Source organism: Hordeum vulgare, chromosome 4H (genome assembly GCF_904849725.1).
Source record: "Hordeum vulgare subsp. vulgare chromosome 4H, MorexV3_pseudomolecules_assembly, whole genome shotgun sequence".
Taxonomy (NCBI): domain Eukaryota; kingdom Viridiplantae; phylum Streptophyta; class Magnoliopsida; order Poales; family Poaceae; genus Hordeum; species Hordeum vulgare.
In genome coordinates, this window is record NC_058521.1 from 492,098,365 (window position 1) to 492,114,273 (window position 15,909).

Sequence of the window (15,909 nt, forward strand, 5' to 3'; positions counted from 1 at the left end):
TCAGAAGTAATGTAGAATTTCTGTAAAGCATACAAGGTTGTTTGAAAGGAGTTTTCAAAGGAGTACCTGGATTGCGCTACTTGAACGTTGAGCATCAAAGATCTATGGAGATAGATCGAAAGCGCTTAATAGAAGTTTCAACAAGATGCATGCCTTGACAAGTTTTTGAAGGAGTTCAAAATAGATCAGCAAAGAAGGAGTTCTTGGTTGCGTTGTGAGGTGTGAATTTGAGTAAGACTCAAAACCCGACCCCGGCAGAATAAAGAGAATAGACGAAGGTCGTCTTCTATGCCTTGGCCGTAGAATCTGAAGTATGCCATGCTGGGTACCGCACCTGATGTGTGCCTTGACTCAAAGTCTGTTGAGAGGTACAGAGAGTGATCCATGATTGAATCACTAGCAGCGGTCAAAATTTATCCTTAGTAACTGATGGACTAAGGAATTTTTCTTGATTATGGAGGTGGTTAAAGAGTTCGTCGTAAAGGGTTACGTTGATGCAAGCTTTGACACTAATCCGAATAACTATGTGTAGTGAAACGGATTCATATAGTAGAGTAGATATTTGGAGTATTTCCGAATAGCACATAGTAGCAGCATCTATAAGATGACATAAAGATTTGTAAAGAACACATGGATCTGAAAGTTTCAGAACCGTTGACTAAAACCTCTCTCACGAGCAAGACGTGATCAGACCCCATAACTATATGGGTGTTGGATTCGTTGGAATCACATGGTGATGTGAACTAGATTATTGACTCTAGTGCAAGTGGGAGACTGTTGGAAATATGCCCTAGAGGCAATAATAAATTAGTTATTATTATATTTCTTTGTTCATGATAATCGTTTATTATCCATGCTATAATTGTATTGATTGGAAACACAGTGCATGTGTGGATACATAGACAAAACACTGTCCCTAGTAAGCCTCTAGTTGACTAGCTCGTTGATCAAACATGGTCAAGGTTTCCTGACCATAGGCAAGTGTTGTCACTTGATAACGGGATCACATCATTAGGAGAATCATGTGATGGACTAGACCCAAACTAATAGACGTAGCATGTTGATCGTGTCATTTTGTTGCCATTGTTTTCTGCGTGTCAAGTATTTGTTCCTATGACCATGAGATCATATAACTCACTGACACCGGAGGAATGCTTTGTGTGTATCAAACGTCGCAACATAACTGGGTGACTATAAAGATGCTCTACAGGTATCTCCGAAGGTGTTCGTTGAGTTAGTATGGATCGAGACTGGGATTTGTCACTCCGTGTGACGGAGAGGTATCTCGGAGCCCACTCGGTAATACAACATCACACACAAGCCTTGCAAGCAATCTGACTTAGTGTAAGTTGCGGGATCTTGTATTACGGAACGAGTAAAGAGACTTGCCGGTGAACGAGATTGAAATAGGTATGCGGATACTGACGATCGAATCTCGGGCAAGTAACATACCGAACGACAAAGGGAATGACATACGGGATTATATGAATCCTTGGCACTGAGGTTCAAACGATAAGATCTTCGTAGAATATGTAGGATCCAATATGGGCATCCAGGTCCCGCTATTGGATATTGACCGAGGAGTCACTCGGGTCATGTCTACATAGTTCTCGAACCCGCAGGGTCTGCACACTTAAGGTTCGACGTTGTTTTATGCGTATTTGAGTTATATGGTTGGTTGCCGAATGTTGTTCGGAGTACCGTATGAGATCACGGACGTCATGAGGGTTTCTGAAATGGTCCGGAAACGAAGATTGATATATAGGATGACTTCATTTGGTTACAGGAAGGTTTTCGAGCATTACCGGTAATGTACCGGGAATGACGAATGGGTTCCGGATCTTCACCGAAAGGGGGGACCACCCACCCGGGAGGACCCAAGGACCTTGGGGGTGGCGCACCAAGTAGGTGGGGTCAGCCCAAGGCTGTCTTGCGCAAGAGAGAAAGAAAAACCAAAAGAAGAGAAAGAAAAAAAGGAAAAGGTGGGAAAGAAGAGAAGGACTCCACCTTCCAATCCTAGTTGGACTAGGATTGGAGGAGGACTCCTCCTCCCCTTGGTGGTGCAGCCCTTGGGGCTCCTTGAGCCTCAAGGCAAGCCTCCCCTCCCCTCCTCCTATACATATGGAGCTATTAGGGCTGATTTGAGACAACTTTTGCCACGGCAGTCCGACCACATACCTCCACGGTTTTTCCTCTAGATCGCGTTTCTGCGGAGCTCGGGCGGAGCCCTGCTGAGATTAGATCACCACCAACCTCCGGAGCACCGTCATGATGCCGGAGAACTCATCTACCTCTCCGTCTCTCTTGCTGGATCAAGAAGGCCGAGATCATCGTCGAGCTGTATGTGTGCTGAACGCGGAGCTGCCGTCCGTTCGGCACTAGATCGGAGCGGATCGTGGGATGGATCGCGGGACGGTTCATGGGACGGTTCGCGGGGCGGATCGAGGGACGTGAGGACGTTCCACTACATCAACCGCGTTTCTTAACGCTTCTACTGTGCAATCTACAAGGGTACGTAGATCTGAAATCCCCTCTCGTAGATGGACATCACCATGATAGGTCTTCGTGCGCGTAGGAAATTTTTTGTTTCCCATGCGACGTTCCCCATCAACAGCACAGGAGCGTTGCTAGCGGGCACGGACAGGGAGTCTTTCCACTTTCGTTCTAAGGAAGTGGGGCCATCTCGCAGGCTCCCAAAGCACCCCCCAAAGGCTTCACATTTGGTGCAAGAGGACCAAGGATGGGGGCTCTGTAGGACGGAGGTCACCCCGAGCCCACCTGTGTGTCACGGCGAAGAGCTTTGGCAGGCGATGACCACTTTTGTCAGGATGGACTGCAGTCCTGTCCCCTTTCAAAATGGCCGTTGTGGCAACCCTTCTCGCCAAGTGTGTTTTTTTGGGGAGGGGAGAGGACCAAGGACAGTATAAAAGAGAGGTCCGGCCTCCGTAGCAAGGATCGACCAACTCGACTAGGGAAAGAACCCCCCCCCCTTTGTACTCGTCTTCCACCTCTAGCAATCCAAACAAGCAGGAGTAGGGTTTTACACCGCAAGGTGTCCTGAACCTGGGTAAACTGCGCGTGTGTCCCTCTTCGTCTTCCTTAGCTCGAGCCATCGGAGAGTCGTCGTGAAGTTGAGAGGGAGAACAGGGTAGGAGAGCGAGCGCACCCCGGGGGGGGGTCCGAACTATGGATCTAAGGTTGATGGGTAACAAGAGACGATGAAGATGGTGTTTTACCCAGGTTCGGGCCCTCTTGATGGAGGTAAAACCCTACGTGCTACTCTTGTTAGTATTGATGGGGTAATATAGAATACATAGTTGATCTACTACGAGATCGATGTTGTGGTATAAACCCTAATCATAATGAGCTTGATGTATCCTACGAGCTATGAACCCCTGGCTTATATAGATGCCAGGAGTGTGAGGGTTTTACACAAGATCGGTTTCAACAAAGAAGGAATATGTCGATTACTACATTTCCTTGGATTACACGCCAAGTCTTCGGAAGAGTCCATCTCGAATCCAACACTTCTGCCAACGGTCGAACATGCCAGAGAGTCCGGCCCATAAGCATAGGTAGGCGGACCAAGGACCCCCTAATCCCAGACTCCCTCAATCACCATGAGTAATAGCATCATCATCAACATGAGAAATAACATCATCATCACCATGAGCAATATCATGAATCTCTTGCTCTTTAATTACTATGGCTCTAGCATTCATCTCCGCTTCATTTGGTTGGCTAGTTGGTGGTTGGCTATAAGAATTGGGGACATACACCTCAACTCTACAATCATATATCGGGGAGGAGACGTTCCGGTTCAAGTTGATTTGTACCCGAGTAACTTCAACCATTGTGGCAAACTATTCAAGTGACTTGTCTTGTGATTTCCTCAATGCAATTCGGAGGTGATAGGCACACTCTTCAATCGAGACTTTACTCCCACTCCAACATCATACTTTTCAATAAGTTTAACCTCATCATTTGGATCAATCTAGTGCAAGAGGCTTCTCAATTTCACAACAACATCCTCATAGATTGGACTTGATTCGAAAACCAGGCCCCCTCGTTCAGCATTTCCATTTATAAATGCCTTCTTGTATCAGTAATGCACATTAAAGAGTCTATCAATCTAAAAACAATGTGAAATACATAAAGTTATGGTTGTCCAATTCTTGTGGATCAAGTACCTACACTATGCATCCCATGGATCAAGGAACTTGTATGCATTGCATTTAAACAACAAGACAAACATGGTCATAACCTTAACCATAACCCTTACCCTAGCCTTAACAAAACCACTAACCCTAACACTAGATCCTGCTCCCCCAACAACGTTAGGCACACAATACATAATCAAGCACAAACATAACCCTAAAATGCATCATATACATTGATTCACCATAACAAGAGGAACAACTAGGGTTTGCAAATACGTGAGCAATGCAACAAAAAATAGATGCTTCCAACCAACCAAAAGAAGAAGGTGAGAGAGGTACCTTGAGTGATGAAAATGCTCCAAATCCACTCGACAAATTTTAAGCAATTGAGAGAGATCCAGTGGATGTTTGGGTGTGGAGAGAGAGGGAAGAAAGGCTGAGCTCATGAGAGAGAGGAGAAGAATGAGATTGAGGGTGAATGGGTGGGTGGGGCCTCTGTGCCCCCCCCCTCCCCACTCACTTATCCGCTTCAGGACCCCTACCGCGAGGGGCCTTGGCGGTAGGACAACTCATGATACCGCCCGTCAATAACGATAGGTACATTATCCATATCAGCGGCATCAATGGCCATTAGGCGTCTGTCGTGACCCTACAACCTGGTCACTCGCGATAGGATATGTTTTGCTACCTTCAATGTCTTTTACGATATAAATCAAGCCTTCATTAAGTGTCGAGGAATCACCGAGAACATTTTTACTGTCAATGAGATGGTTCTGAACTTTCATCTTTCTTTCGGTGCTGGTAAGACCCGCCTGGTAATAAAGCTTTAGTTATCCAATGGTTAGTTAAGTAGGCTAGTTTGGATCAAGCAAATGCCACTTGGGAGGATGCCGACTTCATCAAAGGTCTTTTTCCGGAGTTCTATACACCTCCTATGTGTGGTTGGTGCCCTAATTCCAACTCTTATAATGCTTTGGAAGATGTATATTGTCATATATGAAGATTACTGTATCTATAAAAGGATCAAATCTCAAACAAAAATTGAATGCGGGTCAGATACGTGCTGAAGTTTCCAAAAGGAGTCAAAACAGTGAAATCGGCCTGTATGACGGCACCGTTTCTTTCTCAAGTATCACGGCATCGTACGCACAACGGCACAAGGCACACCCCCCTGCCGCGCCGATCCCAAACGGATCTTCCACCGGCGGCAAGAGCTTCCAAGCGATGGCGTCCAAATTCTCGCATCTCCTCCTCCTCCTCCTCCTCCTCCTCCTCCTGCCGCTTTCTGCCCCATGGACGGGAGCCGACGACGACGGTGCTGTGGCGAGGTCGGCGTTCCCCATGGACGGCGACGTAGCGTGGGTGGTGCAGGTCAGCGACCTCCACATCAGCGCCTACCACCCGGACCGCGCCGCCGACCTAGTGAGCCTCCTCGGCTCTGCTCTTCGCACCATCCGCCCCCACCTCCTCCTGGTCTCCGGCGACATCACCGGTGCGCCCTCTTCGCCTATTTCCGTGAATCTTGAATCGGCAGTACACAACGTTACAGCTTTCGCAGTTGGTGACCCAATAGTTCGTTTGATGCACTATTTCCTAATTTCACGCGAATTTCCTAAGTTCATGCAATGAAATTTAGTAGTAGTAGCTTTTTATGAAGCATACAAACTTACTAAAAACCGAGTCAAATATATTTAAACACCCTGAATTGGAACCTACCATTCGTGATGTAACATACTGTACAACGATGTAAAATTTGGCACGACTCCAGAGATGTTAGGTGCCATTACTGTTCAGACTGGATGGCTTGTTTCATCTTGAGTGACTGTCTGGAGAGTCTAGTTTAAAATTAGTTTGTGGACCTTTAATTCTTCACTCTCCAATAACAGCATAGAACGAAGCGGCCTTGTTACGGTAGAAAGTCATAAACCCCCAGTCACTTCAGAATGCAGAGGAATCTACCTACATTGCTGGTTAATAAACTCAGATTTGGTGGTAGCTGGAAAACTACCTACTGCAACATATTTCTTGGATGATTCCATCTTTTCATTCCTTGTTTCTGGTTATACGAGAGCAATTCTCAGACCAGCATATGCATACTTGGTTACATGTATAGTATACCGGTAGAGAGAACTCCTCTGATAAGTGAGAATAATTATAAAGAGATGGTATAAAGAGATGGTATTTCCTGTAATTTTTTGAACACTTCATTTTTTGTATTATAACTTTCATCTTGTTAGATGCAAAAAATAGGAAAAGAACTACATCCAGACAGGATGAAGACGAATGGATTACATACAAGAAAACTATTGATGAAATTGTTGCAAAAGGCGGTATTGATAAGAGGAGGATATTTGATATTAGAGGCAATCATGATACATATGGAGTTCCCTATAGAGGAAGCAAATTGGACTTCTTTTCAACTTACAGTGTTAATTCACAGCTTGACCGATTAAGCACCATTAATAGCATAATGCTCCAGGTACGTTTCGTCGCTTTTGTCAGCACTCCTTGTGAAGCATTTTCAACTTTTTCAAGATGGCTGTGTTTTAACTGATAATGCTGTGATATGTTTCCCCTGCTTATTCGAGGTGTAACCTTTAACAGATTTGCTGGCAGAGTTTCCATGTTAACATTATTGTCTACTAATTTTATAGAACAAATTTCCTTGTCAACTGGTACAACAAGAAACTAATGTTCCAATATTAATATGATAATATCAATCTTTTGTGAATTGAGAATAGGTTGAGGCATCAATAGTAAGTTATAAAATATGACGTACATATACAAGTACAATGTGGACTTGCGGAGTAGTACTATACTAATGCAGCTAGAACCGTTTCGGTACAGACATAAAGTATCGCCACATTGATGACACAGGAAATGGATTAGTGTGCAGCACTGCAAAATATGTTCATCTGGCTACATGAGTACTAGTTAAATAACAAAACCAACTCTTATTCTTCTGAAGCAGTCATTTTGATTGTGAAGAACCAAGTGTTCCATGATATCTTTACCTTATAGTTCCTTTCAACCACCTCGCACATATTTAAGTCTAATCGGATCACAGCAATACCAGAGAGAAGCATTTTGATAGAATTCTTGACTCCTAGTCCTTAAATGAGTTTATGGGACTAATTGTTCATGATACATTCTGATGATTACATATGTATGTTAATCGTACTTGCAATTCCGGAACTGATTTTTTGTCCTAAAAGGTATTGTAGGGAGATAGAAGTTATTTATTCCTGGGCATAGATGATACAATGAGTGTTGGTATTCGGTTTCCTTCTAATTTATTTGGACATCCTACTAATAAGAGGATAGAAGCAGTTAATTCAGAATTAGAGTACTGGGCCAGTCATTCAAATGCTCCGGTTACAAGAGTTGTATTTGGACATTTCCCTATGTCGTTCACTACTTCATCTGAAGGAGGGCAGCGTTACGAAAGCGTGTTTGCAAGGCAATCAATTTCAGCATACCTATGTGGTCATCTGCATGCGAAAGTTAGTAAGCAGCTTTGGAGGCATCATCAAATGAGAACAGAAGAGCGCTCTTCAAGCTTTTGGGAATGGGAACTTGGAGACTGGAAAGAGTCCAGATTGATAAGGATTTTAGCAATAGACGGAGGCGTAGTCTCTTTCATTGACCAGACGTTAAAACAGCCATTCCAAACTTCTATCTTGATCACTTATCCAACAGATTCAAGAAATATGAATATGCTGGAATCAAAGAAGGGGCCGCCTAGAAATGATATAAATGTTCTTGTTTTCTCTGAAGAACTTATCGTCAATGTGAGTGCAAGAGTTTTTGATTCTCATGATGAGTTCAAGATAGTTGAGGAGATGCCTCTGCAACTTGTTGACAGCTCTTCTGCTAACAAACCTTTGTTCCATGCCAAGTGGAATGCTAAAAATTACATGAGTTCATCTCCTACTCGCTACTGGTTGCAAGTGTTTGTGCTAGATTCTAATGGTAAGAAGACTTTAAGCGAGAGAAGACCATTTTCAGTTGAGGGCAAGATAGCGATTCTACACCGCCCATGGCTCAACCGTTTGATATTTGAAGTTGAATGGGAAGACGCTTATAAAGTTCTTCTCTGGAGTAATCTGGCCTTCACCATTCTGTTGTTGTTCATTCCCCAAATCATGTACCATTTTCTAACGAAAAAGCCATCATATCAAAGATGGGCCTTGTCAGTTCTAACATCACCTGTCCAGCAGAGAAAGGCTTGGTTTTGGTTGGTCTGGTTTCTAATGGAGGGTGCAAACAGCAAAGCGTTCTGTTTTTGTTTGTCCCTGTATGTTCTTTGGATCACCCAGATGCCATGGTTTTGGGGTCACGCAACATCTGAAAATGGAGAAATTGCTCAAATGTACGTATCTGGATGGAGCATACCTTCTTTTGGTATGACAAACTACAAGCTTAGCAGCCCAGATGTGATGGTTATCACCCTGCCTTTCCTATACCTGGTGGTTCTCCCTGTAGTTGTCCTTTCATATGGCTTGTATGCAGAAAGGGCTGCTGCTTATTTGCGGTACCACAGAAGAGCAGAAAACAGGGCTAACACAGCAGATACGACCGCTGCGGCAGCATGCTTTCTGCCAGGTTTTCCAGGTCCAGGAGCTTTGATGAACCTATCTTGCAAGAACAAGATGAAGTTCGTGTTGATCAAATTTTTTGGTGGCTGGACACGGAAAATAATTCTACTCGCCTGCTTGATCACAGCAATGATACATTTGAAGGTGTGTATTTCTATTAGCCCAGCTTTCCAGTGTAGATTTTTCACACTTTAGTGTTAACATAGAGTTTCTCTTTGTGCAGCTGTCTTCAATGCTAATGTCAGCCTATGGGTCAACACCAGTTGCCTTGTCTCCTCCATTAACATGGATGCCACTATTATTATTAAGTGTTGCTGCCTACTGCACAATGCTCCCTGTAGGTTAGCGTAGAAACCAGAACTGTACATTTCTGAAGTGAACTACTGTGTTTGGGTACATACTCCTGTTGTATATCAGAACCTGGAATCGCGCTACCCTTTACAATTGAGAAATTATTATTTTGGAGAAGAGACTCGTTTTAAGTTGTAATAGAGCTAGCAAGTTAGGATAAGTCACTAGCTAAGGATCAGACCAGAAAGTAAAACACACACAAAAAATCCTAGTAGCTGTTTCTTCTTAACATGGTATCCCCTCAAACTTCTCTTGTGAAAAATGTTTGATGTGCAGGATTCTCAAAACGCAGGAATAGGAAAAATATATAATTGAAGTGGTGTGCCCACTTTTGAATCCTATTAGGATTAGCAGAGTTTGTCTGATGACATAGGAAAAACAAATGAACTGTAAAAAGAGGTTGGAGTAGATGATGATTTTCTATAAAAGGACAAATGATTCTTTTGAAAAATTCCTAGGATCCAATCCTACAAAAACTTTCCTTGTCGTGGGTATAAGCCTGACAGTAGATGTGTAGGGTACGAAAAGGATGGGCAGAGCCTTAGCTACGGCGAGGTTGTATGAGTTCAGGCCCCTCTGCGATGGAGGTAATAGCCCTACGTCTCAGTGCTCAGGGAGCTTGTTGTCGAGTGGAAATATAGAATACAGTGAGTTGCTAACCCCTCTACCAGCGGGGGAGGGTGGCTTATATAGAGTGTGCTGCCCTCCACAACGGTTCCGGTACAGGGGTGGAGTAGTGGCGATTGAATGCGTACGTTACAGGTAACGTACGCCCTAAATGCTAATAAATGCACCTGGAAACGTACGACCGTTTCCCTCCAGGGGGTTACGATGTACCGAGTGGTATCCAGTCGGTTAGCTTGATATCCTCCGAATGCTAGTCTCTGACTGGATGATCGAGGACCTGTTACCGATTGGATGATGGGGACTCCTTAATTCAGTCGGAGCTGACTAAGGGCCTTATCCTTTGTGAGGGGTAGTCCTTGGGTAGGACCTACAGGGCAAGCCTATGACCATACCCTAGGACTATAACCCCATCATTAGTCCCCGAATGGGTAAGCTTCTCTCGCTCCGCCAGAACCACCTTCATACCATCCATTGTGGGTAAGCTTGATCCACACCGAGGCACTATCTTTGGTTGAACTTTGAATCGAATCTTTTGCTCTTCTGTTGCAATTTTGACTCGAGTTTTTTGTTTGGCGTTTCTTGGTGAAGCCAAAGGCAAACATTCGAAACATGTCAATTGTCTTGACATCTGCATGAGCCTCATTGAGGGTCCGTGGAATTTCCGATTGGATCTGTATTGTCACCGAGTGGATCGGTAGGATTGCGGGTTGGTACTGATGTAGTTGTCAGTTGTTTTGACATCCACATGAGCCTCAATGAGGGTCTGCAATTCATGTAGTTGTCAGTTGATTACCCGAGTGTACCTGTAGGATACAGTCGAAGGCATGTGGGTGCTTAGACGATTCTGCATCGCATCTAACTCCCCGAGTGTGGCGTTAAGTGCACACTCGAAGAAAGTTAATACTTAGGCAATTCGTGATCGCAGCTAAGTCCCCGAGTGTGACGTTAAGTGCACACTCGGAAAAAGTTCATACTTAGGCGATTCTGGATCGCAGCTAAGTCTCCGAGTGTGATGTTAAGTGCACACTCGGAGAAAGTTCATACTTAGGCGATTCTGGATCGCAGCTAAGTCTCCGAATGTGACGTTAAGTGCACACTCGGAGAAATTTCATACTTAGGCGATTCTGGGTCGCAGCTAAGTCCCCGAGTGTGACGTTAAGTGCACACTCGGAGAAAGTTCATACTTAGGCGATTCTGGATCGCGGCTAAGTCCCCGAGTGTGACGTTAAGTGCACACTCGGAGAAAGTTCATACTTAGGCGATTCTGGATCGCGGCTAAGTCCCCGAGTGTGACGTTAAGTGCACACTCGGAGAAAGTTCATACTTAGGCGATTCTGGATCGCAGCTAAGTCCCCGAGTGTGACGTTAAGTGCACACTCGAAGAAAGTTCATACTTAGGCGATTCTGGATCGCGGCTAAGTCCCCGAGTGTGACGTTAAGTGCACACTCGGAGAAATTTCATACTTAGGCGATTCTGGATCGCAGCTAAGTCCCCAAGTGTGACGTTAAGTGCACACTCGAAAAAAGTTCATACTTAGGCGATTCTGGATCGCAGCTAAGTCTCCGAGTGTGATGTTAAGTGCACACTCGGAGAAAGTTCATACTTAGGCGATTCTGGATCGCAGCTAAGTCTCCGAGTGTGACGTTAAGTGCACACTCGGAGAAATTTCATACTTAGGCGATTCTGGGTCGCAGCTAAGCCCCGAGTGTGACGTTAAGTGCACACTCGGAGAAAGTTAATACTTAGGCGATTCTGGATCGCAGCTAAGCCCCCGAGTGTGACGTTAAGTGCACACTCGGAGAAAGTTAATACTTAGGCGATTCTGGATCGCAGCTAAGTTTTTTTTTTTGAGACCGGAGTCTGCGACCGCGGAAGAACTTTGAACCTGCAAAAAACTCAATCTGCTTTATATTATTTCACCAATACTTGTTCTTTACATTGCTTCAGTCGACGGTCACGTGTAGAAGCGCTTCAGGAGATCTCCGTTCCATGCTCGCGGCTCGTTTGTCTCCCTATCGACGTTGTAGAGTCTGTATGCTCCATTGTTCAGCACCTTTGAGATGATGAAGGGTCCTTCCCAGGCAGGAGCCAACTTGTGAGGTCTTTGCTGATCCACTCGGAGCACCAGGTCGCCTGCTTGGAACGTACGACTCCTGACGTGTCGCGCGTGAAAACGCCGCAGATCTTGTTGATAAATGGTCGAGCGAGTCAGTGCCATCTCGCGCTCCTCCTCTAGAAGGTCCACTCCGTCTTGCCTTGCTTGTTCAGCTTCAGCTTCGGAGAAGAGTTCGACTCGTGGAGCATTGTGAAGTAAGTCACTCGGAAGGACTGCTTCTGCTCCGTAGACGAGGAAGAATGGTGATCGCCATGTAGATCTGTTCGGGGTTGTGTGAAGACCCCAAAGTACCGAAGGTAACTCGGTGACCCATGCGCCAGCGGCGTGTCCCACCTCTCGCAGGAGTCGGGGCTTCAAACCTTGAAGAATAAGCCCATTCGCCCACTCTGCTTGTCCATTGGATTGAGGATGTGCTACGGAAGCAAAATCCACTCGGATACCTTGGCTTGCACAGAAACCTTTGAATCTGTCCGAGTCAAAGTTTGTCCCGTTGTCCGTGATTATGCTGTGAGGTACACCGAATCTGGAGATGATGTCCCTGATAAACTTGACGGCTGTTGAGGCGTCGAGTTTCTTGATGGGCTTGACTTCGATCCATTTCGTGAACTTGTCGACTTCCACCAACAGATGTGTGTATCCCCCTTGGCCTGTCTTGAATGGTCCGACTGTATCTAATCCCCAAACTGCAAACGGCCACACAAGAGGGATTGTCTTCAACGCAGATGTCGGCTTGTGGGACTTGTTGGAGTAGAACTGACATCCCTCACATCGGTCGACAATATCTTTAGCCATCTCGTTTGCCTGCAGCCAGAAAAAACCAGCCCTGAATGCCTTGGCGACGATTGCTCTTGAAGAGGCGTGATGACCGTAGGTCCCCGAGTGAATATCTTCCAGGATCAGCTGCCCCTCCTCTGGGGAGATGCATCGTTGGAGAACGCCTGAAACGCTCTCCTTGTACAATTGGCCATCAATGACAGTGAATGACTTCGACCTGCGGACTATCTGCCTGGCCTGGACTTCGTCTTCTGGAAGTTCCTGTCTCAGGATATATGCAATGATCGGCACAGTCCAATCGGGGATGACAGTAAGAATCTCCATGACCAGATCAACCACAGCAGGTACATCGACTTCAGTCGGATCTGTTGAACTCTTTGGTTGTACTGGTTCTTCTGTAAAAGGATCTTCTTTGACTGAAGGGAGGTGAAGGTGCTCGAGGCAGACGTCACTCGGGACTGGTCTCCGAGTGGATCCGAGTTTCGCCAATTCATCAGCTGCTTGGTTTTTCAGTCGCGGAACATGGTGGAGTTTCAGACCTTCAAACTTTTTCTCGAGCTTCCTCACTGCATTGCAATATGTGGTCATGGTGGGGTTCCTGACATCCCACTCTTTCATCACTTGATTGACCACCAAATCTGAATCGCCGTAGACCATCAGGCGACGGACGCCGAGTGAGATGGCCATGCGCAATCCGTAGAGGAGAGCTTCATACTCTGCCTCGTTGTTGGAGGAATCGAAGTGTATCTGCAGCACGTACTTGAGTTTGTCGCCCTTTGGTGATATGATCATAACGCCAGCGCCGGAGCCATTCAACATCTTGGACCCATCAAAGAACATTGTCCAATGGGCCGAGTAGATGTGGGTCGGTTGCTGTTGTTCTACCCATTCTGCTATAAAGTCGGCCAGGTCTTGAGACTTAATAGCTTTCTTGGCCTCGAACTTGATGTCACAGTACAACATATCCATTGCCCACTTCGCCACTCAGCCTGATGCGTCTCGATTGTGGAGAATTTCCGACAACGGAGCATCAGAAACGACAGACACCGAGTGGTCTTGGAAATAATGGGCCACCTTCTTCGCAGTCATGTAGATCCCGTAGATAAGCTTTTGATAGTGGGGATACCTCTGCTTGGAAGGAGTCAGGACTTCGGAGACGTAGTACACTGGCCGCTGAACTTTGTATGCTTTGCCTTCTTCTTCTCGTTCGACTGTAAGAACAGTACTGACGACTTGATTTGTAGCCGCAATGTAGAGAAGAAGGGGCTCTTTACTGAGCGGAGCAGTTAGAGCCGGCTGGGTGGAAAGTAGGACTTTGAGGTCGTCGAATGCGACTTGGGCTTCGTCTGTCCACTCGAAAGTATCTGATTTCTTCATGAGTCGGTACAGAGGAAGTGCTTTCTCGCCGAGTCGACTGATGAACCTGCTCAAAGCCGCTAGGCAACCTGTGAGTCGTTGAACATTGTGTATTCTGACCGGCCTCTCCATTCGGACGATGGTCCCGATCTTTTCGGGGTTGACATCGATCCCTCGTTCGGAAACGAAGAAACCGAGTAACTTTCCGCTGGGAACACCGAATGAACATTTAGCAGGGTTGAGCTTGATATCGTACCTACGAAGGTTGGCGAATGTTTCTGCCAAGTCAGTCAGCAGGTCGGAACCTTTGCGTGACTTGACTACGATATCATCCATATACGCCTCCACATTCCGACCGATCTGGTCGAGGAGACATTTTTGGATCATGCGCATAAAGGTAGCTCCTGCATTCTTCAGACCGAATGGCATAGTGATGTAGCAGAAGCCCCCGAATGGGGTGATGAAGGCTGTTTTTAACTCATCGGGACCATACAGACGGATCTGATGATAGCCCGAATAGGCATCAAGAAATGACAGGCGCTCGCAACCCGCAGTCGAATCGACAATTTGATCTATGCGGGGGAACGGAAAATGGTCTTTCGGGCAGACCTTATTGAGATGCTTGAAGTCGATGCACATTCGGAGCGACTTGTCCTTCTTGGGCACCATGACAACATTGGCGAGCCACTCGGAGTGGTGAACCTCGCGAATGAAGTTGGCTGCCAGCAGCTTGGCCACCTCCTCCCCGATTACTTTCCTCTTGTGCGCGGCGGACCGGCGCAAGCGCTCTCGGACGGGCCGAGCGACGGGGTCCACATGTAGTCGGTGCTCAGCCAACTCCCTGGGTACACCTGTCATGTCAGAGGGTTTCCATGCGAAGATGTCCCAGTTCTCACGGAGGAATTGGGTGAGCTCGGCTTCCTATTTAGGATCGAGGGTGGTGGAGATGTTCGTCGGGGCAGCATTGTCGTCCGTCGGGTGAATGCTGACCTTCTTCGTCTCTCCCGCCGACTGGAATGCGGATTCAGAAGCTGGCTTCTTTGAGCGCATCAGGTCGGCGGGGTCGACTGTTTTCTTGTACTCGTCGAGCTCGAGGACGGCCATCTGCTGTTCGGCGATTCTTGATCCCTGCTGCAGACACTCTTCGGCTCGCTGCCGATTACCTGTGATGGTGATCACACCCTTCGGGCATGGCATCTTCAGCTTCAGGTATACGTAACATGGACGGGCCATGAAACGTGCATACGTTGGGCGGCCCAGAATTGCGTGATAAGCGCTCTGGAAGTCGACCACTTCGAACGTTAGCTTTTCCTTGCGGAAGTTCTTGTCGGAGCCGAAGACGACGTCCAACGCGATCTGGCCGAGTGACTTGGCCTTCCGTCCAGGGACGACTCCATGGAACTGCATGCTGCTCTCGCTGAGTTTGGACATCGGGATGCCCATCCCCTTGAGTGTGTCGGCGTACATGATGTTCAAGCCGCTGCCGCCATCCATGAGGACTTTGCGCAGTCGGACTCCTTCCACCACCGGGTCGACGACCAGAGCCTGTCTCCCCGGGGTGGGTACATGTGCCGGATGATCCGGCTGGTCGAAGGTGATCGCAGTCTGAGACCATTTGAGGAACTTGGGGTTGGTAGGGGTGGCCATGTTCACCTCTCTGTTCACCAGCTTCAGTCGACTCTTGCTCTCGACGTCAGCAAAAATCATTAGGGTTGCATGGACTTGTGGGAACGGATCCTCCTTATCCTCCTCATCCTGTTCATGGTCCTTCTCACTCGGTTGCCCTTCGCTGAACCCCTGGATCAGGAGGCGACACTGTCGAGTGGTATGCTTCGCATATATGGGGTTGCCCTCTTCATCCATCTTCGTATGAACCGGACATGGCTGGTCCAGGATGGGGTTATTGAACTGCTTCTTCTTGGGGGT

General features: G+C 46.7%; 1 protein-coding gene across 1 annotated transcript; it reads left to right on the forward strand.

Annotated features, from left to right (window-relative positions):
• The first annotated feature begins 5,275 nt into the window (after positions 1–5,275).
• Positions 5,276–9,226, forward strand: LOC123449103 (putative metallophosphoesterase At3g03305). The gene is made up of 4 exons (XM_045126189.1): positions 5,276–5,652; positions 6,398–6,639; positions 7,385–8,902; positions 8,982–9,226. The coding sequence occupies exons 1-4, from the start codon at positions 5,385–5,387 to the stop codon at positions 9,102–9,104; spliced, it is 2,151 nt and encodes a 716-aa protein (XP_044982124.1). The 5' UTR covers positions 5,276–5,384; the 3' UTR covers positions 9,105–9,226.
• Positions 9,227–15,909: the final 6,683 nt, after the last annotated feature.